Here is a 25,687-nt window from a genome sequence, read left to right as displayed (position 1 = left end):
GTGTGGAGGTCCCTTAAAAAGTTAAAAATTGAGCTACCCTATGATCCAGCCATTGCACTACTGGGTGTTTACCCCAAAGATACAGACGTAGTAAAGAGAAGGGTCATATGCACCCCAATGTTCATAGGAGCAATGTCCACAAGAGCTAAATCGTGGAAGGAGCCGAGATGCCCTTCAACAGATGACTGGATTAAGAAGTTGTGGTCCATATATACAATGGAATATTACTCAGCTATCAGAAAGAACGAGTTCTCAACACTTGCTGCAACATGGACGGCACTGGAGGAGATAATGCTAAGTGCAATAAGTCAGGCAGTGAAAGACAATTATATGGTTTCTCTCATCTGTGGAACATAAGAACTAGGAAGATCGGTAAGAGAAGAAAGGGATAAAGAAAGGGGGGTAATCAGAAGGGGGAATGAAGCATGAGAGACTATGTACTCTGAGAAAGAAACTGAGGGCTTCAGAGGGGAGGGGGTGGGGGAATGGGATACGCTGGTGATGGGTGGTGGGGAGGGCACATATTGCATGGTGCACTGGGTGTTTTACGCAAGTAATGAATCATCGAACTTTACCTCAAAAACCAGGGATGTACTGTATGGTGACTAAAATAATATAATAAGAAAATATTTAAAAAATGGTGTTGGGAAAACTGGACAGCAGCATGCAAAAGAATGAAACTGAGCCACTTTCTTATACCATACACAAAAATGAATTCAAAATGGTTTAAAGACCTAAAGGTGAGAGAGGAAATTATAAAAATCCTAGAGGAAAAAACAGGCAGTAAATTGTTTGACATCAGCTGTGGCAACTTCTTTCTAGACATGTCTCCTGAGGCTAGTGAAACAAAATTAAAAATAAGCTATTTGGACTTCATCAAGAATAAAAGCTCCTGCACAGTAAAGGAAAAAACAAAACTAAAAGGCACCTTACTGAATGGGAGATGATATCTGCAAATGACATATTCGATAAAGGGTTAATATCCAAAACGTATAAATAACCTTATGAAACTCAACATATATTAAAATGAATAATCTAATTAAAAATGGGAGAAATGGGTAGACATTTTTCCAAAGAAGACATACAGATAGCCAACAGGCATATGAAAAGTTGCTCAACATCACTGATCATCAGGGAAATTCAAATCAAAACTGCAATGAGATATCACACCATATCTGACAGAATGGCTAAAATCAACAACACAAGAAACAACTGGTCAGATTGTCTGAAATTAACACAAGAAACAATAAGTGTTGGTGAGGATGTGGAGAAAGGGGAACACTCTTATACTGTTGGTTGGAATGGAAACTGGTGCAACTATTCTGGAGAACAGTTTGCAGGTTCCTCAAAAAGTTAGAAAATAGAACTACTCTACAATCCAGCAATTTCACTAGTAGGTATTTACCCAAAGGTTACAAAAAATACAGATTTGAAGGGGTACAGGCAACCCACGGTTTATAGCAGCATTATCAACAGTAGCCAAACTGTGGAGAGAGCCCAAAGGTCCATTGACTGATAAATGGATAAATAAGAAGTTGTATATTATACAATGGAATATTATTCCACCCTCAAAAAGAATGAAATCTTCCCATTTGTAATGACGTGGATGAAGCTAAAGTGTATTACGCTTAGTGAAATAAGTCAGTCAGAGAAAGGGGCACCTGGGTGGCACAGCGGTTAAGCATCTGCCTTCGGCTCAGGGCGTGATCCCGGCATTATGGGATCGAATAAATAAATATAATCTTTAAAAAAAAAAGTCAGAGAAAGACAAATACCACGTGATATCACTCATGTAGAATTTAAGACAGAAAACATGAACACATGGGAAGGGGAAAAAGAAAAAAAAAAGGAGAGAGGAAAACAAGCCATAAGTGACTCTTAATGATAGAGAACAAACTCAGGGTTGATGGAGGGAGGAGGGTAGAGGATGGGCTAGTTGGATGATGGGTATTAAAGAGGGCACTTGTTGTGATGAGCACTGGGTGTTGTATGTAAGTAATGAATTACTGAACTCTACTGCAGAAACCAATATATTTTTTAAAGATTTTATTTATTCAACAGAGATAGAGACAGCCAGCGAGAGAGGGAACACAAGCAGGGGGAGTGGGAGAGGAAGAAGCAGGCTCATAGCGGAGGAGCCTGATGTGGGGCTCGATCCCATAACGCCGGGATCACGCCCTGAGCCGAAGGCAGACGCTTAACCGCTGTGCCACCCAGGCGCCCCTGCAGAAACCAATATTGTACTGTATGTTAACTAACAGAATTTAAATAAAGTGAAAAAAACCCTGCATTATAATGCAGCATTTGTAGTACTAGGTATTTACCTAAGGAATACAAAAATACTAATTAAAAGGGATACAGACACCCTGATGTGTATAGCAGCATTATCTACAGTAGCCTAATTATGGAAACAACCCAAATGTCCATCAATTGATGAATCGCTAGGAAACAACCCAAATGTCCAGTTGATGAATGGATAAAGTAGTGGTATATATTTACAGTGAAATATTATTCAGCCACAAAAAGAATGAAATCTTGCCATTTGCAAGGATGTGGGTGGAGTTATAGAGTATTACGTTACATGAAATAAGTCAGTCAGAAAGGCAAATACCATACTTCACTCATATGTGTAGTTTAAGAAACAGAACAAATGAGCAAAGGAAAAAAAAGGAGTGAGAATTAAACGAAGAAACAGACTTAACAATAGAGAACAAACTGATGGTTACCAGAGGGAAGGTGGATGGGGTGATGGATTAAATAGGTGATGGGATTAAGGAGTGCACTTGTGATGAGCACCAGGTGTTGTATGGAAGTGTTGAATCACTATATTGTATGCCTGAAACTAACAGTATACTGAACGTTAACTAATGGATTTAAATAAAAACTTTCAAAAAAGTAAAACATTATAATATATGGAGTCTTATCAAATTCTAAATTGGACCTTGAATCCATAATTAAGTACTAGAGGCTTTTGCTATTATATTGTTCAACATTTAAAATAGACTATACTGCAGAACGTTATATATGAGCTAGTGGAACTCATATTAATGCAACCTTCATTGTCTGGCTTATAATACTTACCTTTAAGTGTGGCTGGTGGAGTTTTGGATGTAGTGAAAGTATAGATACCAGACAGTGGTCCCTCACCAGCTTCATTACATGCTTGGATTTTAAATTTGTATTGTGTATATTCACTCAGTCTGTGCACTTTGTGAGTCTGACAAGGTCCATGGTAAATGATAGAAAATCTGGGAGTGGGAATCAAGATGGGAGAAGCAGTATTATTAATCAAAGGTCATTTAAATACAAGTAACTCTACATAACTGACTTGAAACTGGGTCCTCAATAAAGCCTAAATAAATCAACATGAAGCCGGGTGGGTACAACACAAAAGGAAAAAAAAAATCAGGTTGTAATATCATAATGGCAAGATGCTGGCTTTCGTATTCCTCTGGTAACTTCTATTCCTTGGTATTAATGTGTGTTATATAAAGGAAGAAGTGTTTTGAAAGAGCAAAAACACCTAAATTATCAGTAGAAATTTAAGAAAGTATATATAGGGGTGTCTGGGTGGTTGAGTTGGTTAAGCATCTGCCTTCAGCTTAGGTCATGATCTCAGGGTCCTGGGTTGAATCCCTCGTTGGACTCCCTGCTCAGTGGGGAGTCTGCTTCTCCCTCTCCTCCCCGCTCATGCTCACTCATCTTGCTCTTGCTCTCTGTCGCTATCTTTGTCTCTCTCTCAAATAAATAAATAAATAAATAAATAAGAAAGTATATCTAACATAATATACTGCTTTCACATCTATCAGTTCATTGAAACCACTTTGGATTATACATTTAAGATAGGAAATTTTAAAACATTTTTATTAGAATACATGTTAAATAGTACAAATAGCTTACCTTCCAGATTGATTTCCTATTAACAAATTGTAACTTATAGGGTTGGAAAGTACTCCTTTGCTTGAAGAGCTACACCATTTCAGTTTGAGGCTCTGGTGTCCATAGACCACACAATCAAGATGTGGAGGATCAGGTGGTAGTGGCTTGGTTTTGGTTCTTATTGATTGGCTAAAAGGGCTTAGTCCATAATGATTGATAGCTTGGATTCTGATTCTAGTGGTAAGAAAAAAATTGAACTATTAATTTGGATTTAGAAAGGAAAATAAATTTCTACATTTAAACTATGCCTCTAGTCACCCTGTGAAAAGATATTGACCATGCTATTATACTGATTATTATAGACAATTTTTTGAGGCCAAAATCTTGAATTTGCATAATCAGTACTGACAATTTTTGATGAGGAGAAACTGGCTCTTAGTAATGCCAAATTTTTCTAAAACAGTAATATTCTCTTTCAAAAAAATGTGTAGATTATATAAAACAAAGAAATGTAGATTTGTTCAAAATTCTCAAAAAACTTCATCTACCCAGAGTAAGATACAAGCAACTTACTTGTATGTGGTATCAGGCTGTAGATTTTTCAGAAGACACTCTGTTACTCTTTCAACAGTTATAATTTTTCTGTCTCCATATTCAATGTTATATCCAGTGATTGGAGAGCCATGACAATCTGGTTCCTCCCATTGAATAGCAATGCAAGATGATGCCAATTTGGGAGGAACTTTGTTTTCAACTTCATGTAGCATTAGTACTACTGCTGGTACAGTTGCTGGTGTGGTTACTGTGCCAGTTTCTCCGAACAGTCCAACTCCAGCTACATTTGCAGCCTGAAAAAGTATATTCTGTTAGAGCTTCATTATTTTGTTTTGTGCATAAACCATTTTGTTGTATAAAAACAAGACAAAAATTTTAACCTCAAATTCTAAGAAAATGTTTTTTTTAAAAAATTGAGATAGAATTGCTCTATAACATTGTGTAAGTTTTAAGTGTATAACATGTTGATTTGATACTTTTTTGTTTTTTTAGAGAGAGAGAGCATGCAAGTGGTGGGAAGGGGGAGAGGGAGAGGGAGAGAGAGAATCGTAAGCAGGCTCCATGCCCAGCACAGAGCCTGATGTGCGGCTTGATCTCATGACTCTGAGATCATGACCTGAGCTGAAATCAGGAGTAGGAGGCTTAACCGACTGAGCCATAGGCACCTCTGATTTGATATTTATATATTGCAATATAAAACAAAAATGATTTGAAGATGCTCACAGAGACGCCAAAATCTTTAGGTTGCATACTTAGGAAGGGGAAAAGTCCAAATATGTGAAGGTAAGTGAAGAGTGCTAATATGGATATTTCAGAAAAAATATACCTGAGCTGAACTCATCACTTAGCCAACCAAAGTTTCTTTCTTTCCTTTATTTTCTAGTTACTATCTCTGTTGGTGGTAGCCTGAATTTCACATCAGTTCTCTAAGTTTTATTGATTTTGTAATTTTTTAAAATTTCGAGATCATTGTGGACTTAAATGTATAATTTACACACTTTACCCCAAAAGGAACACTTTGCATAACTATAGTACAATATATAATCTGGAAATTGACATTGATAAAATCCATTGACATTATTCAGATTTCACCAGTTTTACATGCACTCATTTGTATAATGTTATATGTAGTTTTATTACACGTATAGCTTAATATGACGACCAACAGTTAAGATATCCCATTGCAATATCCCTTGTACTACACTTTTATACTCACAGCAACTTCCTTCCCTCTTTTTCTAATCCTTGACAACTAGTAGTTTATTCTTTAACCTATATTTTTGCTATTTCAAGAATGTAATATAAGTAGAATAATGCAATATGTAAATTTTTCAGATAGACTTTTTCAGTCAGCATAATTCCCCCGAGAGATCCATTGAAGCTGTTGTGTGAATCAATAATTTGATTCTTTTTATTCCCAAATAATGAACCATGGTATGAATGTACTGCAGTTTTTAAAACTATTTACATGTTGAAGGACATCTGAGTCATTTCTAGTTTTTGGCTTTTACAAATAAGAAGTTATGTTTTTATTGTAGACATAAGTTTTCATTTCTCTGGGGTAAGTGCCCCAAGGTGCTGGACATATTAGTAAGTGCATGTTAGTTTTGTAAGAAACTCCCATACTATTTTGCAGAGTGGATATAATTCACACCAGAAATGTATGATTAGTCCAGTTTCTTTACATCTTTGCCAGCATTTAGTGTTTTTACTATTTCTTATTAGCCATTCTGATAGGTGTGTCATGTTATCTCATTGTGCATTTCCCTAATGACTAATAATGTAGATATTTTCATGTGTTTACTTGCCATCTGTATATCCTCTTCTGTGAATGGTCTGTTCATGTCTTTTGCCTGTTTTGTAATTGGGTTGTTTGGGTTTTTAATGGTTGACTTTCAAGAGTTCTTTATATATTTTAGGTATTAGTCCATTGTCAGTTGTGTGTTTTCTAAAGATTTTTGTCCAGGCTGTTCTTGTCTTTTTTGTCCTCCTCACAGGGTCTTATGCAGAGTAAAACTTTTTAAGTTTGAAGAGGTCAGGGGCACCTGGGTGGCTCAGTTGGTTAAGCGTCTGTCTTTGGCTCAGGTCATGATCCCAGGGTCTTGGGATCGAGCCCCATGTCGGGCTCCCTGCTCATTGGGGAGCCTGCTTCTCCCTCTCCCTCTGCTGCTCCCCCTGCTTGTGCTCTCTCTCACTCTCTCTCTCTCTCCAATAAATAAAGAAAATCTTTAAAAGTTTGAGGAGGTCAAATTTATCAATTTTTCATTTTATGGATTGTGCTTTTGGTATGAAGTTTAAGAACTCATTGCCTACATTAGATCCTGAAGATCTTCTGTGATTTTTTTCTAAAAGTTTTATAGTTTTATGTTTTAATTTTCAGTTTTCTATGGTCCATTTTGAGTTAGTTTTTATATAAGGTACGAAGTTTATGTTGATTACTCCAAAGAAGACATTCACATGGATTACAGACACACAAAAGGATGCTCAACATCACTAGTCATCAGGGAAATGCAGATCAAAACTATAATGAGATATCACCTCACACCTGTCAGAATGGCTAAAATAAAAAAAAAACACAATAAACAACAAACATTGGCTAGGATGTGGAACAAAAGGACTCCTCTTTTTTTTTTAAGATTTATTTATTTATTTATTTAATTTTTTAAAATCCTTTGAGACTTTATCGAACTGTTACAGTACATCATTGGTTTTTGATGTAGTGTTCCATGATTCATTGTTTGTGTATAACACCCAGTGTTCCGTGCAATACATGCCCTCCTTAATACCCATCACCGGGCTAGCCCATCCCCCTCCTCCCTCCCCCCTAAAGCCCTCAGTTTGTTTCCCAGAGCAAAAGGACCCCTCTTGTTCTATTGGTGGGAATGCAAACTGGTGCAGCCACTGTGGAAAGTGGTATGGAGGTTCCTCATAATGTTAAAAACAGGACTCCCCTACAGTCTAGTAATCACACTATTTACCCCCAAATACAAAAACACTAATTCAAAGGGATACATGTACCCCCTTTGTGTGTTGCAGCATTATTTACAATAGTCAAATCGTGGAAGCAGCCCAAGTATACATCAATAGATGAATGAGTAAAGGTGTGGTATATATGTATGATAGAATATTATTCAGCCATAAAAAGGAATGAAATCTTGCTATTCGTAATGACATGGGTGGAGCTAGAGAGTATAATGCTAAGTGAAATAAGTCAGAGAAAGACAAATACCATATGATTTCATTCATATGTAGAATTTAAGGAACAAAAGAAATTAGGAAAGGAAAAAGAGAGAGAGAAACCAAGAAACCAAACTCTAAATATAGAAAAGAAACTTTTGGTTACCAAATGGGAAGGGGGTGGGGGGATGAGGTAAATAGGTGATAGGGATTAAACAGTGCACTTGTCATGATCACGGGGTGATGTATGGAATTGTTGAATCACTATATTGTACAGCTGAAACTAATGTAACACTGTATTTTAGCTATATTGGAATTAAAATACAAAAAGTGTGATAGCTATTCTGACAGGTGTGGAGTAATATCTCATGTAGTTTTGCTTCGTATTTCTCTGATGTTTATTAATGTTCATCTTTTTATGTACCTGTTGGACATTTGTATGTTTTCTTTGGAAATATGTCTATTCAGTTGCTCTGCTCATTTTTATTTTTATTTTTTATAATAATTTTTTATTATGTTAGTCACCATACAATATATCCTTAGTTTTTGATGCTCATTTTTAAATTGAATGATTAGTATTTTGCTATTGAATTATATGAGTCCCTCATATATTTTAACCTTTTATCAGATATATGATTTCCAAATATTTTCTCCCATTCCATAGGTTTCCTTCTAACTTTTTAAAAAATATTGTATTTATTTATTTGAAAGAGAGAGAGAGACTGAATGAGAGGGAGAGTGAGAGAGAATCTGAAGCGGACTCCACAGTATCACAGCCTGACACAGGGCTCAGTCCCACAACTGCAAGATCATGAGCTGAGCTGAAACCAAGAGTCAGAGGCCTAATTGACTGAGCCACCCAGGCACCCCACCTTTTAACTTTTTTAATGTTTAATTTGCTGTGCTGAAGGATTTTAGTTTGATGTAGTACCACTTATTTATTTTTACTTTTGGTGCCTATGCTGTTGGTGTCAAATCCAAAATATCATTGCCACAACTATGTCAAGAGGCTTACCCCCTATGTTTTCTCCTAGGATTTTTATGATTTCAGTTTTTTTTTTGTTGAAGTCATTAACTCATTTTTGATTGATTTTTGTGTATGGTGTAAGATAGTGGTTCAGTTTCATTCTTTTGCACATGGCTGTCCACTTCATTATTTAGAAGAGGTAATCCATTTCCTCTTGTATTATATTCCACTTGTATTCCTCTATTCTTGGTTCCTGTGATATAAATTAATTGACCATATGTCCTGTTTATTTCTGGGATCTGTATTCTGTTCCATTGATTTATGTATTGGTTTCTGTGCTAAAACCATAGTGTTTAGAGGAGGAGTTAAGATGGCGGAGGAGTAGGAGACACCTTTTTCAGCTGGTCCCCCGAGCCGAGCTGGATAGGTACCAGACCAGCCTAAACAACCACGGAACCAGCCTGATACGCAGGAAGATGCATCTGGATCTCTACAAATGAACATCTCCAGCGCTGAGTATTGAGGTACGAAGCGGGGAGCCATGAAACCGTGCACAGATATTGGAAGATAAATGGAAGGGAGAGGGAGCTGCCGCGTTCGGGCGCTGGGAAGCGGCAGCCGCTTGCACGGGGGAGCGGGCGGGGCTTGCGGACGGCACCCGAAAAACAGCAGATTGAGACCGTGAGCCAGAAGCGCGTGCCACCAGGCATCTCGCGGAACACCGGAACCCAGGTGTGCTCACTGGATCCAGACTGAGACCGGGAGCTTCCACACATGAGGAGCATGTGCGGGGCGGCTGGCGGCTGGCAGCGTTAGAAACACAAAGGACAGAGACGCGCCGGCCCTGGAAGTGAGGGCTAGGACGCTGGGTGTGGGGCGCACATCCCGGGACGCTGCAGGGTTGAGCAGCACCAACAATAACAGAGTTAAAGTGGCTAGAACATTAGTAGAGAATGAGCCGCAATCCCTCTGTTCTGTGACAGAGGCTGAAATTTGGCCGCGGCTGCTCTGACTCTCAGAAGAGGCACAGCAAACCGCCAGGGAAAGCCGCCAGAGAACGAAAGCCTGGAAATACCGGCTCAGAGAGTGCCCATCCCCATCCCCCCTCGCAGGGGACACGGAGACTCTACCCAAACAGGGTTGCCTGAGTATCGGAGCGGCAGGCCCCTCCCCCAGAACACAGAAGGCAGGCTGAAAAATCAAGAAGCCCACAACCCGGGCGCCTGGGTGGCGCAGTCATGGAGCGCCTGTCTTTGGCTTAGGGCGTGATCCCCGCATTCGGAAAGGAGTCCCTCATCAGGCTCCTCCACTGGGAGCCTGCTTCTTCCTCTCCCACTCCCCTGCTTCTGTTCCCTCTCTCCCTGGTTGGCTGCCACATAAATAAATAAATAAAATCTTTAAAGAAGAAGCCCACATCCCTAAGATCCCTATAAAACAAGGGGCACGGCCTGGGACCCAGTCAATAATTTGGGCTCTGGACAACCCCGCAACCTCTCTTCATCAGAATGACAAGAAGGAGAAGCCCCCCCCAGCAAAGAAAAGACAGTGAGTCTGTGGCCTCTGCCACAGAAATAATGGATATGGATGTAACCAAATTATCAGAAATGGAATTCAGAGTAACGATGGTCAAAATGATGAGTAGAATTGAAAAAAGTATTAACGAAAAGGTTACTGAGAATATAGAATCCCTAAGGACAGAAATGAGAGCAAATCTGACAGAAATTAAAAATTCTATGAGCCAAATGCAGGCAAAACTAGAGGCTCTGACGGCCAGGGTCGCAGAAGCAGAGGAACGGGTTAGTGAATTGGAGGATGGGTTAATAGAGGAAAAAATGAAAATAGAAGATGGTCTTAAAAAAATCCACGCCCACGAATGTAGGTTACGGGAGATTACTGACTCAATGAAACGATCCAATGTTAGAATCATCGGCATCCCCGAGGGGGTGGAGAAAAACAGAGGTCTAGAAGAGATATTTGAACAAATTGTAGCTGAAAACTTCCCTAATCTAGCAAGGGAAACAAACATTCGTGTCCAAGAGGCAGAGAGGACCCCTCCCAAGCTCAACCACGACAAACCTACGCCACGTCACGTCATAGTGCAATTCGCAAATATTAGATGCAAGGATACAGTATTGAAAGCGGCCAGGGCAAAGAAATTTCTCACGTACCAAGGCAAAAGCATCAGAATTACGTCAGACCTGTCTACACAGACCTGGAATGAGAGAAAGGGTTGGGGGAGCATATTTAAAGCTCTTTCAGAGAAAAACATGCAGCCAAGGATCCTTTATCCAGCAAGGCTGTCATTCAGAATTGATGGAGAAATAAAGACATTTCAGAATCGCCAGTCACTAACCAATTTTGTAACCACGAAACCAGCCCTACAGGAGATATTACGGGGGGTTCTATAAAAGTAAAAAGGCCCCAAGAGTGATACAGAACAGAAAGTCACAGCCAATACAAACAAAGACTTTACTGGCAACATGGCAACATTAAAATCATATCTCTCAGTAATCAGTCTTAATGTAAATGGTTTGAACCATCCCATAAAACGCCACAGGGTTGCAGATTGGATAAAAAGAAATGACCCATCCATTTGCTGTCTACAAGAGACTCATTTCGAACCCAAAGATGCATTCAGACTGAGAGTAAGGGGATGGAGTACCATCTTTCACGCAAATGGACCTCAAAAGAAAGCTGGGGTAGCAATTCTCATATCAGATAAATTGGATTTTAAACTACAGACTATAGTTAGAGATGCAGAAGGGCACTATATTATTCTTAAGGGAAGTATTCAACAAGTGGATATGACAATTATAAATATATATGCCCCCAACAGGGGAGCAGCAAGATACACAAGCCAACTCTTAACCAGAATAAAGAGACATATAAATAAAAATACATTAATAGTAGGGGACCTCAACACTCCACTCTCAGAAATAGACAGAACACCCTGGCAAAAACTAAGCAAAGAATCAAAGGCTTTGAATGCCATACTCGACGAGTTGGACCTCATAGATATATATAGAACACTACACCCCAGAACCAAAGAATACTCATTCTATTCTAATGCCCATGGAACATTCTCAAGAATAGACCATGTTCTGGGACACAAAACAGGTCTCAACCGATACCAAAAGATTGAAATTATCCCCTGCATATTCTCAGACCACAACGCTCTGAAATTGGAACTCAACCACAAGGAAAAATTTGGAAGAAACTCAAACACTTGGAGACTAAGAACCATCCTGCTCAGGAATGACTCGATAAACCAGGAAATCAAAAATCAAATTAAACAATTTATGGAGACCAATGAGAATGAAAATACAACAGTCCAAAACCTATGGGATACTGCAAAGGCAGTCCTAAGGGGGAAATACATAGCCATCCAAGCCTCACTCAAAAGAATAGAAAAATCTAAAATGCAGTTTTTATATTCTCACCTCAAGAAGCTGGAACAGCAACAGAGGGACAGGCCTAATCCACGCACGAGGAAGCAGTTGACCAAAATTAGAGCTGAAATCAATCAAGCAGAAACCAGAAGTACAGTAGAGCAGATCAACAGGACTAGAAGCTGGTTCTTTGAGAGAATCAATAAAATTGACAGACCACTGGCAAGACTTATCCAAAAGAAAAGAGAAAGGACCCAGATTATTAAAATTATGAATGAAAAAGGAGAGGTCACGACGAACACCATTGAAATTGGAAGGATTATTAGAAATTTTTATCAACAGCTATATGCCAATAAACTAAGCAATCTGGAAGAGATGGAATCCTTCCTGGAAACCTATAAACTACCAAGATTGAAACCGGAAGAAATTGATTCCTTAAACAGGCCAATTAATTATGAAGAAATTGAGTCAGTGATAAACAACCTTCCAAATAACAAAACTCCAGGCCCGGACGGTTTTCCTGGGGAATTCTACCAAACATTCAAAGAAGAAATAATACCTATTCTCCTAAAGCTATTTCAAAAAATAGAAACAGAAGGAAAGCTACCAAACTCATTCTATGAGGCCAATATTACCTTGATCCCCAAACCAGGCAAAGACCCCCTCAAAAAGGAGAATTACAGACCGATTTCCCTAATGAATATGGACGCCAAAATCCTCAACAAGATACTTGCTAATAGAATCCAACAGTACATTAAAAGGATTATCCATCACGATCAAGTGGGATTCATACCTGGGATGCAAGCGTGGTTCAATATTCGCAAATCAATCAGCGTGATACATCATATCAACAAGAAAAGACTCAGGAACCATATGATCCTCTCAATCGATGCCGAAAAAGCATTTGACAAAATACAGCATCCTTTCCTGATTAAAACCCTTCAGAGTGTAGGAATAGAAGGTACATTTCTCAATCTCATAAAAGCCATCTATGAAAAGCCTACTGCAAATATTATTCTCAATGGGGAAAAGCTGGAAGCCTTTCCCTTAAGATCAGGAACTCGACAAGGATGCCCACTCTCGCCACTATTATTCAACATAGTACTAGAAGTCCTTGCAACAGCAATCAGACGACAAAAAGGGATCAAAGGTATTCAAATTGGCAAAGAAGAAGTCAAAATGTCTCTCTTTGCAGATGACATGATACTCTATATGGAAAACCCAAAAGAAGCCACTCCCAAACTATTAGAAGTTATAGAGCAATTCAGTAACGTGGCGGGATACAAAATCAATGCTCAGAAATCAGTTGCATTTCTATACACGAATAACGAGACCGAAGAAAGAGAAATTAGGGAATCCATCCCATTTACAATAGCACCAAAAACCATACGTTACCTTGGAATTAACTTAACCAGAGACGTAAAGGACCTATATTCTAGAAACTATAAATCACTCTTGAAAGACATTGAGGAAGACATAAAAAGATGGAAAGATATTCCATGCTCATGGATTGGAAGAATTAACATAGTTAAAATGTCCATGCTACCCAGAGCAATCTACACTTTCAATGCTATCCCGATCAAAATACCGAGGACATTTTTCAAAGAACTGGAACAAATAGTCCTTAAATTTGTATGGAAACAGAAAAGGCCCCGAATCTCCAAGGAACTGTTGAAAAGGAAAAACAAAGCTGGGGGCATCACAATGCCGGATTTCGAGCTGTACTACAAAGCTGTGATCACAAAGACAGCATGGTACTGGCACAAAAACAGACACATAGACCAATGGAACAGAATAGAGAGCCCAGAAATGGACCCTCGGCTCTTTGGGCAACTAATATTTGATAAAGCAGGAAAAAACATCCGGTGGGAAAAAGACAGTCTCTTCAATAAATGGTGCTGGGAAAATTGGACAGCTACATGCAAAAGAATGAAACTTGACCACTCTCTCACACCATACACAAAAATAAACTCCAAATGGATGAAAGACCTCGATGTGAGACAGGAATCCATCAAAATTCTAGAGGAGAACATAGGCAGCAACCTCTACGACATCGGCCAAAGCAACCTTTTTCATGACACATTCCCAAAGGCAAGAGAAACAAAAGATAAAATGAATTTATGGGACTTCATCAAGATTAAAAGTTTCTGCACAGCCAAGGAAACAGTCAGAAAAACTAAGAGGCAGCCCACGGAATGGGAGAATATATTTGCAAATGACACTACAGATAAAGGACTGGTATCCAAGATCTACAAAGAACTTCTCAAACTCAATACACGAGAAACAAATAAACAAATCAAAAAATGGGCAGAAGATATGAACAGACACTTTTCCAATGAAGACATACAAATGGCTAACAGACACATGAAAAAATATTCAAAATCATTAGCCATCAAGGAAATTCAAATCAAAACCACACTGAGATACCACCTTACGCCAGTTAGAATGGCAAAAATAGACAAGGCAAGAAACAACAATTGTTGGAGAGGATGTGGAGAAAGGGGATCCCTCCTACATTGTTGGTGGGAATGCAAGTTGGTACAGCCACTCTGGAAAACAGTGTGGAGGTCCCTTAAAAAGTTAAAAATTGAGCTACCCTATGATCCAGCCATTGCACTACTGGGTGTTTACCCCAAAGATACAGACGTAGTGAAGAGAAGGGCCATATGCACCCCAATGTTCATAGCAGCAATGTCCACAAGAGCTAAATCGTGGAAGGAGCCGAGATGCCCTTCAACAGATGACTGGATTAAGAAGTTGTGGTCCATATATACAATGGAATATTACTCAGCTATCAGAAAGAACGAGTTCTCAACATTTGCTACAACATGGACGGGACTGGAGGAGATAATGCTAAGTGAAATAAGTCAAGCAGAGAAAGACAACTATCATATGATTTCTCTCATCTATGGAACATAAGAACTAGGATGATCGGTAGGGGAAGAAAGGGATAAAGAAAGGGGGGGTAATCAGAAGGGGGAATGAAACAAGAGAGACTATGGACTATGAGAAACAAAGTGAGGGCCTCAGAGGGGAGGGGGGTGGGGGAAGGGATAGACCGGTGATGGATAGTAAGGAGGGCACGTATTGCTAGTGCACTGGGTGTTATACACAACTAATGAATTATCGAGCCTTACATCGTAAACCGGGGATATAATGTATGGTGACTAACATAAAATAATAAAAAATCATTAAAAAAATAATAAAACCGTAGTGTTTAGGTTACTATAGTGTTGTAATACGGTTTGAAAGGAGGAAGTGTTATGCATCTCGTTTTTTCTTTGTCAGGACTTCTTTGGCTATTTGGTCTTTTGTGGTTCCATAGAAATTTTAGAATTGTTTGCTTTATTAATGTGACAAATGTTACTAGAATTTTTATAGGGGTTGCATTGAATCTGTAGATTCTGTGATAGTTATAGATATTTTAACAACATTAATTATTCCAGTCCATGGGCACAGAATATCTTTCCATTTATATGTGCCTTCCTCAGTTTCTTTCAACAATGTCTTACAGTTTCAGTAAACAGATCCTTCACCTTGGTCAAATTTATTCCTTAGTATTTTATTCTTTTTGATGCAGTCATAAATGGAATTGTCTACTTAGTTCCTCTTTCAGTTTGTTATTAGTGTATATAAACACAACTTATTTTTTTTAAAGGTTTATTTATTTATTTGAGGGGGAAGGGGCAGAGAGAGAGGGAGAAAGAGAATCCCAAGCAGAGTCCCCAGTGAACACGGAACCCAACACAGGGCTCAATTCCACGACCCTGAGATTATGACCCAAGCCAAACCTGAGTCGGATGCTCAACCAACTGAGCCACCCAGGTGCCCCACACAGCTTAGTTTTGTATATTGATTTTGTATGCTGTAACTTTACTAAATTCAATAATGATTTCTTTTTTTTAAGATTTTATTTATTAATTTGACACACACACACACACTCTCTCTCTCTCTCTCTCTCTCTCTCTCTCACACACACAGCACAAGTAAGGGGGAGTGGCAGGCAGAGGGAGAGGGAGAAGCAGGCTCCCCAATGAGCAGGTATTCCCAATGTGGGGCTTGATCCCTCTGGGATCATGACTTGAACTGAAGGCAGACACTTAACTGACTGAGCCACCCAGGCACCCTCAATTATGATTTCTAACAATTTTTTTGGTGGAGTCTTAGAATGTTTTACATATAATGTATCATATGAAAATAGGAATGTTTTACTTCTTTATGATTTGGATGCCTTTTCTTTTTCTTCTATAATTACTCTGGCTAGTAGACCATGGACTATGTTGACTAAAAGTGGCAAGAGTTGAGATCCTTGTCTTGTTACTGATCTTGGTAGAAAAACTTTCAGTGTTTTACTGTTGAGAGTAGTGTTAGCTGTGAGTATGTTATATATGGCCTTTATTATGTCAGGGTATGTTCACTTTCTAACCAGTTTGTTGAGAGTTTTTTTTTTTTTTCTGTGAATGGATGTCTAAATTTGTCAAATGCTTTTTCTATATCTATTTAGAGGATCATATGGTTTTTTATTATATGATTTTTATCTTTCATTTCATTAATGTGGTGTATCACACAGATTGAGTTGCAGATGTTGAACCATCCTTGCTTTCCTGGACTAAATTCCACTTGATCATAGTGTGTGATCCTTTTAATGTATTGTTGAATTTGGTTTGCTAATGTTTTGTTGAGGATATTTCTTGGGGATATTTGCCTGTAATTTTCTTTTCTTGTACTATATTTGTCTGGTGTAGTATTATAATGTTGGTCTCATAAAACGAATTTTGAAGTATTCTCTTCTATTTTTTGAAAGAGTTTGAGGATTGCTATTAATTCTTTAAATATTTGGTATAATTCACCAGTAAATCTGATAGGTCCTGGACTTCTCTTTATTGGAAAGTTTTTTATTACTGATTCAGTTTCCTTACTCATTATTGATCTGTTCATATTCTCTATTTATTCATGATTCAGTCTGTGTAGGTTGTATATTTCTAGGCATATATTCATTTCTCCTACCTTTTTCAACTTGGCATATAGTTGTTCATAGTACTCTCTTATGGTGTTTTGTATTTCTGGGACATCAGTTTTTGTATTTCTGGGACATCCTTTTTCATTTCTAATTTTGTTTATTAGAATCCTTATTTCTTGGGATGTCTGGGTAGCTCAGTCAGTTAGGCATCTGACTCTTGGTTTCAGCTCAGGTCATGATCTTGGGGTCATGAGATCAAGCACTGTATCAGGTTCCCTGCTCAGTGGGGAGTCTGCTTCCCCTCTCTCATCCTCTGCCCCTCTCCCAGCTCATGTATTCTCTCTCTCTTTCTCTAAAATAAATAAATAAATCTTTAAAAAAAGAGAATCCTCATTCTTATTTTCTTGGTAAGTCTAGATAAGGGTTTGTCTGTTTTGTTTATCTTTAACTAAAAACACCCATGTCTTAGTTTTGTTGATCTCTATTTTTTTAGTCACCATTTGTTTCCACTCTGCTCTTTATTTCATTTCTTTAACTAGTTTATTGTTAGTTCATTGTGTTATTTCCTTCATTCTACTAGGCTTAGGTTTTTTTTTCTTTTTCTAGTTCCTTAAGGTATAAATTTAGTTTGAGTACTTTCTTTTTCATTATTGTAGCCCATTTATCATTATGAAGTTCCCTCTTAGAACTGCTTTGGCTGTGTTCCATTAAGTTTTGTATGTTGTATTTACATATTCATTTGTCTCAAGATACTTTTTTTTTTCTCTTTTGATTCCTTATTTGATCCATTGACTATTCAGTAGCATGTTGTTTAATCTCCACATATTTGTGAATTTTCCAGTTTTCTTCTTAATAATTAATTTCTAGTTTCATACCGTTGTGGTTGGAAAAGATACTTGGTATCATTTCAATCTTCTCAAATTTATTAAGGCTTTTTTTTGTGACATAACGTATGATCTATCCTGGAGAGTATTCCATAAAGAATGTGTATGCTGCTGTTGGATGGAATGTTCTGTAAATATCTGTTAAGTCCATCTGGTGCTCCTATGTTGGGTTCATCAGTATTTACAAATAGTATGTCCTCTTGGGTTAGGCCATTTTTTACTGTATAGTAACCTTATTTGTCTCTTATTGCAGTCTTTGGCTGAAAGTCTGTTTTGTCAAATATAAGTAGATCTAACCCCTACCTTCTTTTGGTTTCCTTTTGCATGGAATATCTTTTCTTATTGCTTCACTTTTAGGTTGTGTGTGTGTGTCCTTAGAGCTGAAGTTAATCACTTTTAGACATTATATATAGTTGGGTCTTGTCATTTTATCAGCCACTGTGTGCCTTTTGACTGTAGAATTGAATCCATTTACATTTGAAGTAATTATTGATAGGTTTAGAATTCCTACTACAATTTTAAATGTTTTCTGGCTGTTTTTCCAGAATTCTCATTTCCTTTTTCTTCTCTTGCTCTTTGTGATTTAATAATTTTCTACGGTGGTATCCTTAGATTCCTCTCTCTTTCTCTTGTGTATGTATTATAGGTTCTTGCTTTGTGATTACCTTGAGGCTTGTAAAAAACATATTTATAATAGTCTATTTTAAGCTGATAGCAACTTAAGTTTGAAAGTGTCCTAAAGGTCTGTATTTTTACTCTACCCTCCATTTTATGTCTTCAAAGGCACAATTTATATCTTTTTTTTTAATTTAATGATTTTTTGTTATATTATGTTAGTCGCCATACAGTACATCCCCGGTTTCCGATGTAAGGCCATACAGTATATCCCCGGTTTCCGATGTAAGGCTCGATGATTCATTAGTTGCGTCTAACACCCAGTGCACCATGCAATACATGCCTTCCTTACTACCCATCACCGGTCTATCCCATTCCCCCACCCCCCTCCTCTCTGAGGCCCTCAGTTTGTTTCTCATAGTCCATAGGCTCTCATGTTTCATTCCCCCTTCTGATTACCCCCCCTTTCTTTATCCCTTTCTTCCCCTACTGATCATCCTAGTTCTTATGTTCCATAGATGAGAGAAATCATATGATAGTTGTCTTTCTCTGCTTGACTTATTTCACTTAGCATTATCTCCTCCAGTCCCGTCCATGTTGTAGCAAATGTTGAGAACTCGTTCTTTCTGATAGCTGAGTAATATTCCATTGTATATATGGACCACAACTTCTTAATCCAGTCATCTGTTGAAGGGTATCTCGGCTCCTTCCACGATTTAGCTATTGTGGACATTGCTGCTATGAACGTTGGGGTGCATATGGCCCTTCTCTTTACTACGTCTGTATCTTTGGGGTAAACACCCAGTAGTGCAATGGCTGGATCATAGGGTAGCTCAATTTTTAACTTTTTAAGGGACCTCCACACTGTTTTCCAGAGTGGCTGTACCAACTTGCATTCCCACCAACAATGTAGGAGGGATCCCCTTTCTCCACATCCTCTCCAACAATTGTTGTTTCTTGCCTTGTCTATTTTTGCCATTCTAACTGGCGTAAGGTGGTATCTCAGTGTGGTTTTGATTTGAATTTCCTTGATGGCTAATGATTTTGAACATTTTTTCATGTGTCTGTTAGCCATTTGTATGTCTTCATTGGAAAAGTGTCTGTTCATATCTTCTGCCCATTTTTTGATTTGTTTATTTGTTTCTCGTGTATTGAGTTTGAGAAGTTCTTTGTAGATCTTGGATACCAGTCCTTTATCTGTAGTGTCATTTGCAAATATATTCTCCCATTCCGTGGGCTGCCTCTTAGTTTTTCTGACTGTTTCCTTGGCTGTGCAGAAACTTTTAATCTTGATGAAGTCCCATAAATTCATTTTATCTTTTGTTTCTCTTGCCTTTGGGGATGTGTCATGAAAAAGGTTGCTTTGGCCGATGTCGTAGAGGTTGCTGCCTATGTTCTCCTCTAGAATTTTGATGGATTCCTGTCTCACATCGAGGTCTTTCATCCATTTGGAGTTTATTTTTGTGTATGGTGTGAGAGAGTGGTCAAGTTTCATTCTTTTGCATGTAGCTGTCCAATTTTCCCAGCACCATTTATTGAAGAGACTGTCTTTTTCCCACCGGATGTTTTTTCCTGCTTTATCAAATATTAGTTGCCCAAAGAGCCGAGGGTCCATTTCTGGGCTCTCTATTCTGTTCCATTGGTCTATGTGTCTGTTTTTGTGCCAGTACCATGCTGTCTTTGTGATCACAGCTTTGTAGTACAGCTCGAAATCCGGCATTGTGATGCCCCCAGCTTTGTTTTTCCTTTTCAACAGTTCCTTGGAGATTCGGGGCCTTTTCTGTTTCCATACAAATTTAAGGACTATTTGTTCCAGTTCTTTGAAAAATGTCCTCGGTATTTTGATCGGGATAGCATTGAAAGTGTAGATTGCTCTGGGTAGCATGGACATTTTAACTATGTTAATTCTTCCAATCCATGAGCATGGAATATCTTTCCATCTTTTTATGTCTTCCTCAATGTCTTTCAAGAGTGATTTATAGTTTCTAGAATATAGGTCCTTTACGTCTCTGGTTAAGTTAATTCCAAGGTAACGTATGGTTTTTGGTGCTATTGTAAATGGGATGGATTCCCTAATTTCTCTTTCTTCGGTCTCGTTATTCGTGTATAGAAATGCAACTGATTTCTGAGCATTGATTTTGTATCCCGCCACGTTACTGAATTGCTCTATAACTTCTAATAGTTTGGGAGTGGCTTCTTTTGGGTTTTCCATATAGAGTATCATGTCATCTGCAAAGAGAGACATTTTGACTTCTTCTTTGCCAATTTGAATACCTTTGATCCCTTTTTGTCGTCTGATTGCTGTTGCAAGGACTTCTAGTACTATGTTGAATAATAGTGGCGAGAGTGGGCATCCTTGTCGAGTTCCTGATCTTAAGGGAAAGGCTTCCAGCTTTTCCCCATTGAGAATAATATTTGCAGTAGGCTTTTCATAGATGGCTTTTATGAGATTGAGAAATGTACCTTCTATTCCTACACTCTGAAGGGTTTTAATCAGGAAAGGATGCTGTATTTTGTCAAATGCTTTTTCGGCATCGATTGAGAGGATCATATGGTTCCTGAGTCTTTTCTTGTTGATATGATGTATCACGCTGATTGATTTGCGAATATTGAACCACGCTTGCATCCCAGGTATGAATCCCACTTGATCGTGATGGATAATCCTTTTAATGTACTGTTGGATTCTATTAGCAAGTATCTTGTTGAGGATTTTGGCGTCCATATTCATTAGGGAAATCGGTCTGTAATTCTCCTTTTTGAGGGGGTCTTTGCCTGGTTTGGGGATCAAGGTAATATTGGCCTCATAGAATGAGTTTGGTAGCTTTCCTTCTGTTTCTATTTTTTGAAATAGCTTTAGGAGAATAGGTATTATTTCTTCTTTGAATGTTTGGTAGAATTCCCCAGGAAAACCGTCCGGGCCTGGAGTTTTGTTATTTGGAAGGTTGTTTATCACTGACTCAATTTCTTCATAATTAATTGGCCTGTTTAAGGAATCAATTTCTTCCGGTTTCAATCTTGGTAGTTTATAGGTTTCCAGGAAGGATTCCATCTCTTCCAGATTGCTTAGTTTATTGGCATATAGCTGTTGATAAAAATTTCTAATAATCCTTCCAATTTCAATGGTGTTCGTCGTGACCTCTCCTTTTTCATTCATAATTTTAATAATCTGGGTCCTTTCTCTTTTCTTTTGGATAAGTCTTGCCAGTGGTCTGTCAATTTTATTGATTCTCTCAAAGAACCAGCTTCTAGTCCTGTTGATCTGCTCTACTGTACTTCTGGTTTCTGCTTGATTGATTTCAGCTCTAATTTTGGTCAACTGCTTCCTCGTGCGTGGATTAGGCCTGTCCCTCTGTTGCTGTTCCAGCTTCTTGAGGTGAGAATATAAAAACTGCATTTTAGATTTTTCTATTCTTTTGAGTGAGGCTTGGATGGCTATGTATTTCCCCCTTAGGACTGCCTTTGCAGTATCCCATAGGTTTTGGACTGTTGTATTTTCATTCTCATTGGTCTCCATAAATTGTTTAATTTGATTTTTGATTTCCTGGTTTATCGAGTCATTCCTGAGCAGGATGGTTCTTAGTCTCCAAGTGTTTGAGTTTCTTCCAAATTTTTCCTTGTGGTTGAGTTCCAATTTCAGAGCGTTGTGGTCTGAGAATATGCAGGGGATAATTTCAATCTTTTGGTATCGGTTGAGACCTGTTTTGTGTCCCAGAACATGGTCTATTCTTGAGAATGTTCCATGGGCATTAGAATAGAATGAGTATTCTTTGGTTCTGGGGTGTAGTGTTCTATATATATCTATGAGGTCCAACTCGTCGAGTATGGCATTCAAAGCCTTTGATTCTTTGCTTAGTTTTTGCCAGGGTGTTCTGTCTATTTCTGAGAGTGGAGTGTTGAGGTCCCCTACTATTAATGTATTTTTATTTATATGTCTCTTTATTCTGGTTAAGAGTTGGCTTGTGTATCTTGCTGCTCCCCTGTTGGGGGCATATATATTTATAATTGTCATATCCACTTGTTGAATACTTCCCTTAAGAATAATATAGTGCCCTTCTGCATCTCTAACTATAGTCTGTAGTTTAAAATCCAATTTATCTGATATGAGAATTGCTACCCCAGCTTTCTTTTGAGGTCCATTTGCGTGAAAGATGGTACTCCATCCCCTTACTCTCAGTCTGAATGCATCTTTGGGTTTGAAATGAGTCTCTTGTAGACAGCAAATGGATGGGTCATTTCTTTTTATCCAATCTGCAACCCTGTGGCGTTTATGGGATGGTTCAAACCATTTACATTAAGACTGATTACTGAGAGATATGATTTTAATGTTGCCATGTTGCCAGTAAAGTCTTTGTTTGTATTGGCTGTGACTTTCTGTTCTGTATCACTCTTGGGGCCTTTTTACTTTTATAGAACCCCCCGTAATATCTCCTGTAGGGCTGGTTTCGTGGTTACAAAATTGGTTAGTGACTGGCGATTCTGAAATGTCTTTATTTCTCCATCAATTCTGAATGACAGCCTTGCTGGATAAAGGATCCTTGGCTGCATGTTTTTCTCTGAAAGAGCTTTAAATATGCTCCCCCAACCCTTTCTCTCATTCCAGGTCTGTGTAGACAGGTCTGACGTAATTCTGATGCTTTTGCCTTGGTACGTGAGAAATTTCTTTGCCCTGGCCGCTTTCAATACTGTATCCTTGCATCTAATATTTGCTAATTTCAATATGACGTGACGTGGCGTAGGTTTGTCATGGTTGAGCTTGGGAGGGGTCCTCTCTGCCTCTTGGACACGAATGTTTGTTTCCCTTGCTAGATTAGGGAAGTTTTCAGCTACAATTTGTTCAAATATCTCTTCTAGACCTCTGTTTTTCTCCACCCCCTCGGGGATGCCGATGATTCTAACATTGGATCGTTTCATTGAGTCAGTAATCTCCCGTAACCTACATTCGTGGGCGTGGATTTTTTTAAGACCATCTTCTATTTTCATTTTTTCCTCTATTAACCCATCCTCCAATTCATTAACCCGTTCCTCTGCTTCTGCGACCCTGGCCGTCAGAGCCTCTAGTTTTGCCTGCATTTGGCTCATAGAATTTTTAATTTCTGTCAGATTCGCTCTCATTTCTGTCCTTAAGGATTCTATATTCTCAGTAACCTTTTCGTTAATAGATTTTTCAATTCTACTCATCATTTTGACCATCGTTACTCTGAATTCCATTTCTGATAATTTGGTTACATCCATATCCATTATTTCTGTGGCAGAGGCCACAGAATCACTGTCTTTTCTTTGCTGGGGGGGGCTTCTCCTTCTTGTCATTCTGATGAAGAGAGGTTGCGGGGTTTCCAGAGCCCAAATTATTGACTGGGTCCCAGGCCGTGCCCCTTGTTTTATAGGGATCTTAGGGATGTGGGCTTCTTCTTTAAAGATTTTATTTATTTATTTATGTGGCAGCCAACCAGCGAGAGAGGGAACAGAAGCAGGGGAGTGGGAGAGGAAGAAGCAGGCTCCCAGCGGAGGAGCCCGATGAGGGACTCCTTTCCGGAACGCCGGGATCACGCCCTAAGCCGAAGGCAGGCGCTCAATGACTGCGCCACCCAGGCACCCGGGTTGTGGGCTTCTTGATTTTTCAGCCTGCCTTCTGTGTTCTGGGGGAGGGGCCTGCCGCGCCGATACTCAGGCAACCCTGTTTGGGTAGAGTCTCCTTGTCCCCTGCGAGGGGGGATGGGGATGGGCACTCCCTGAGCCGGTATTTCCAGGCTTTTGTTCTCTGGCGGCTTTCCCTGGCGGTTTGCTGTGCCTCTTCTGAGAGTCAGAGCAGCAGCGGCCGAATTTCAGCCTCTGTCACAGAACAGAGGGATTGCGGCCCGTTCTCTACTAATGTTCTGGCCACTTTAACTCTGTTTCTGTTGGTGCTGCTCAACCCTGCAGCGTCCCGGGATGTGCGCCCCACACCCGGCGTCCCTACCCTCACTTCCAGGGCCGGCGCGTCTCTGTCCTTTGTGTTTCTAACGCCGCCAGCCGCCAGCCTCCCCGTGCGCTCCCGGATCTCCCGGTCTCAGTCTATGCCCGGTGAGCACACCAGGATTCCGGAGTTCCGTGAGCAGCCTGGTGGTGAGCACCCAGTTCAGGGTCTCAGTCTGCTGTTTCACGGGTGCCGACCACGAGTTCGCCCGCTCCCCCGTGCAGGTGGCCCACCAGCCGCCAGCCGCCCTGCGCGCGCTCCGGGAGCTCCCGGTCTCAGTCTGGATCCAGTGAGCACACCGAGATTCTGGAGTTCCGCGGGATGCCTGGTGGCGCGCGCTCCCGGCTCACCGGTCTCAGCCCGCTCTCTCAGTCCGCTCTCTCGTGGGTGCCGTCCGTGAGTCCGCCTTCTCCCCCGTGTGGGTGGCTACTGCTTCCTGGCGCCCGAACGCGGCGGCTCCCTCCCCCTTCCATTTATCTTCCGATATCTGTGCGCGGTTTCACGGCTCCCCGCTTCGTACCTCAATACTCAGCGCTGGAGATGTTCATTTGTAGAGATCCAGATGTATCTTCCTGCGTCTCAGGCTGATTCCGTGGTTGTTTAGGCTGGTCTGGTACCTATCCAGCTTGACTCAGGGGACCGGCTGAAAAAGGGTCCCCTACTCCTCCGACATTTTAACTCCCCCTCTCACAATTTATATCTTTTTATCTTATGTATACATTAAACTGTTGTAGTTGTTTTTAGTACTTTAACTTTTAACCTTCATAATACATTTATAATTATATTACCCACCAATGTTACATTATAGTATTCAGAATTTAGCTATATAATTACTTTTACCACTGTGATTTATACTTTAATGTTTTCCTGTTACTAATTAGTATCCTTACATTCAGCTTTAAAAGTCCCTTTAACATTTTTTGTAAGGCCAGTGTGTTGGTGATGAACTCCTTCAGGTTTTGCTTTTCTGGGAAATGCTTGATCTCTCCTTTAATTCCGAAGGACAACTTTTCTGGGTAGAGTGTTCCTTGTTGGCAGTTTTTTCTTTCAGCTCTTTGAATATATTATGCTGCTGCCTTCTTGCAAATTTTCTGCTGAAAAATCTGCTGATATTGTTATGGGGGTTCTCTTGCATATAACAAGTTGTTTTTCTTTTGTTGTTTTTAAGACTCTTTCCTTGTCTTTAACTTTCGACAATTATGTGTCTGGGTAATGGGTCTTTTTGAATCATCTTAGTTGGACTTTCTGGGCTTCGTGGATCTAGGTGGCTGTTTCCTTCCCTAGTTTAGGGAATATTTTAGCCACTGT

At 39.5% G+C, this 25,687-nt stretch overlaps 1 protein-coding gene across 1 annotated transcript in view; it reads right to left on the bottom strand.

The window, feature by feature from the left end:
- Positions 1-25,687, bottom strand: part of LOC103675828 (fibronectin type III domain containing protein 3C1-like) — a 70,640-nt gene that overhangs the window by 12,671 nt on the left and 32,282 nt on the right. Inside the window, exons 23-25 of the mRNA XM_040630779.1 lie at positions 4,453-4,727; positions 3,901-4,113; positions 3,082-3,248 (exon numbers count right to left, since the gene is read on the bottom strand). Of these exons, the coding sequence (XP_040486713.1) occupies positions 3,082-3,248; positions 3,901-4,113; positions 4,453-4,727 (655 nt within the window). The remainder of the gene's footprint in view (positions 1-3,081; positions 3,249-3,900; positions 4,114-4,452; positions 4,728-25,687) is intronic.

The sequence above is a fragment of the Ursus maritimus genome, assembly GCF_017311325.1.
Source record: "Ursus maritimus isolate PB19 chromosome X unlocalized genomic scaffold, ASM1731132v1 scaffold_X1, whole genome shotgun sequence".
Lineage (NCBI taxonomy): Eukaryota > Metazoa > Chordata > Mammalia > Carnivora > Ursidae > Ursus > Ursus maritimus.
This window is presented reverse-complemented; position numbering and strand designations above follow the sequence as displayed.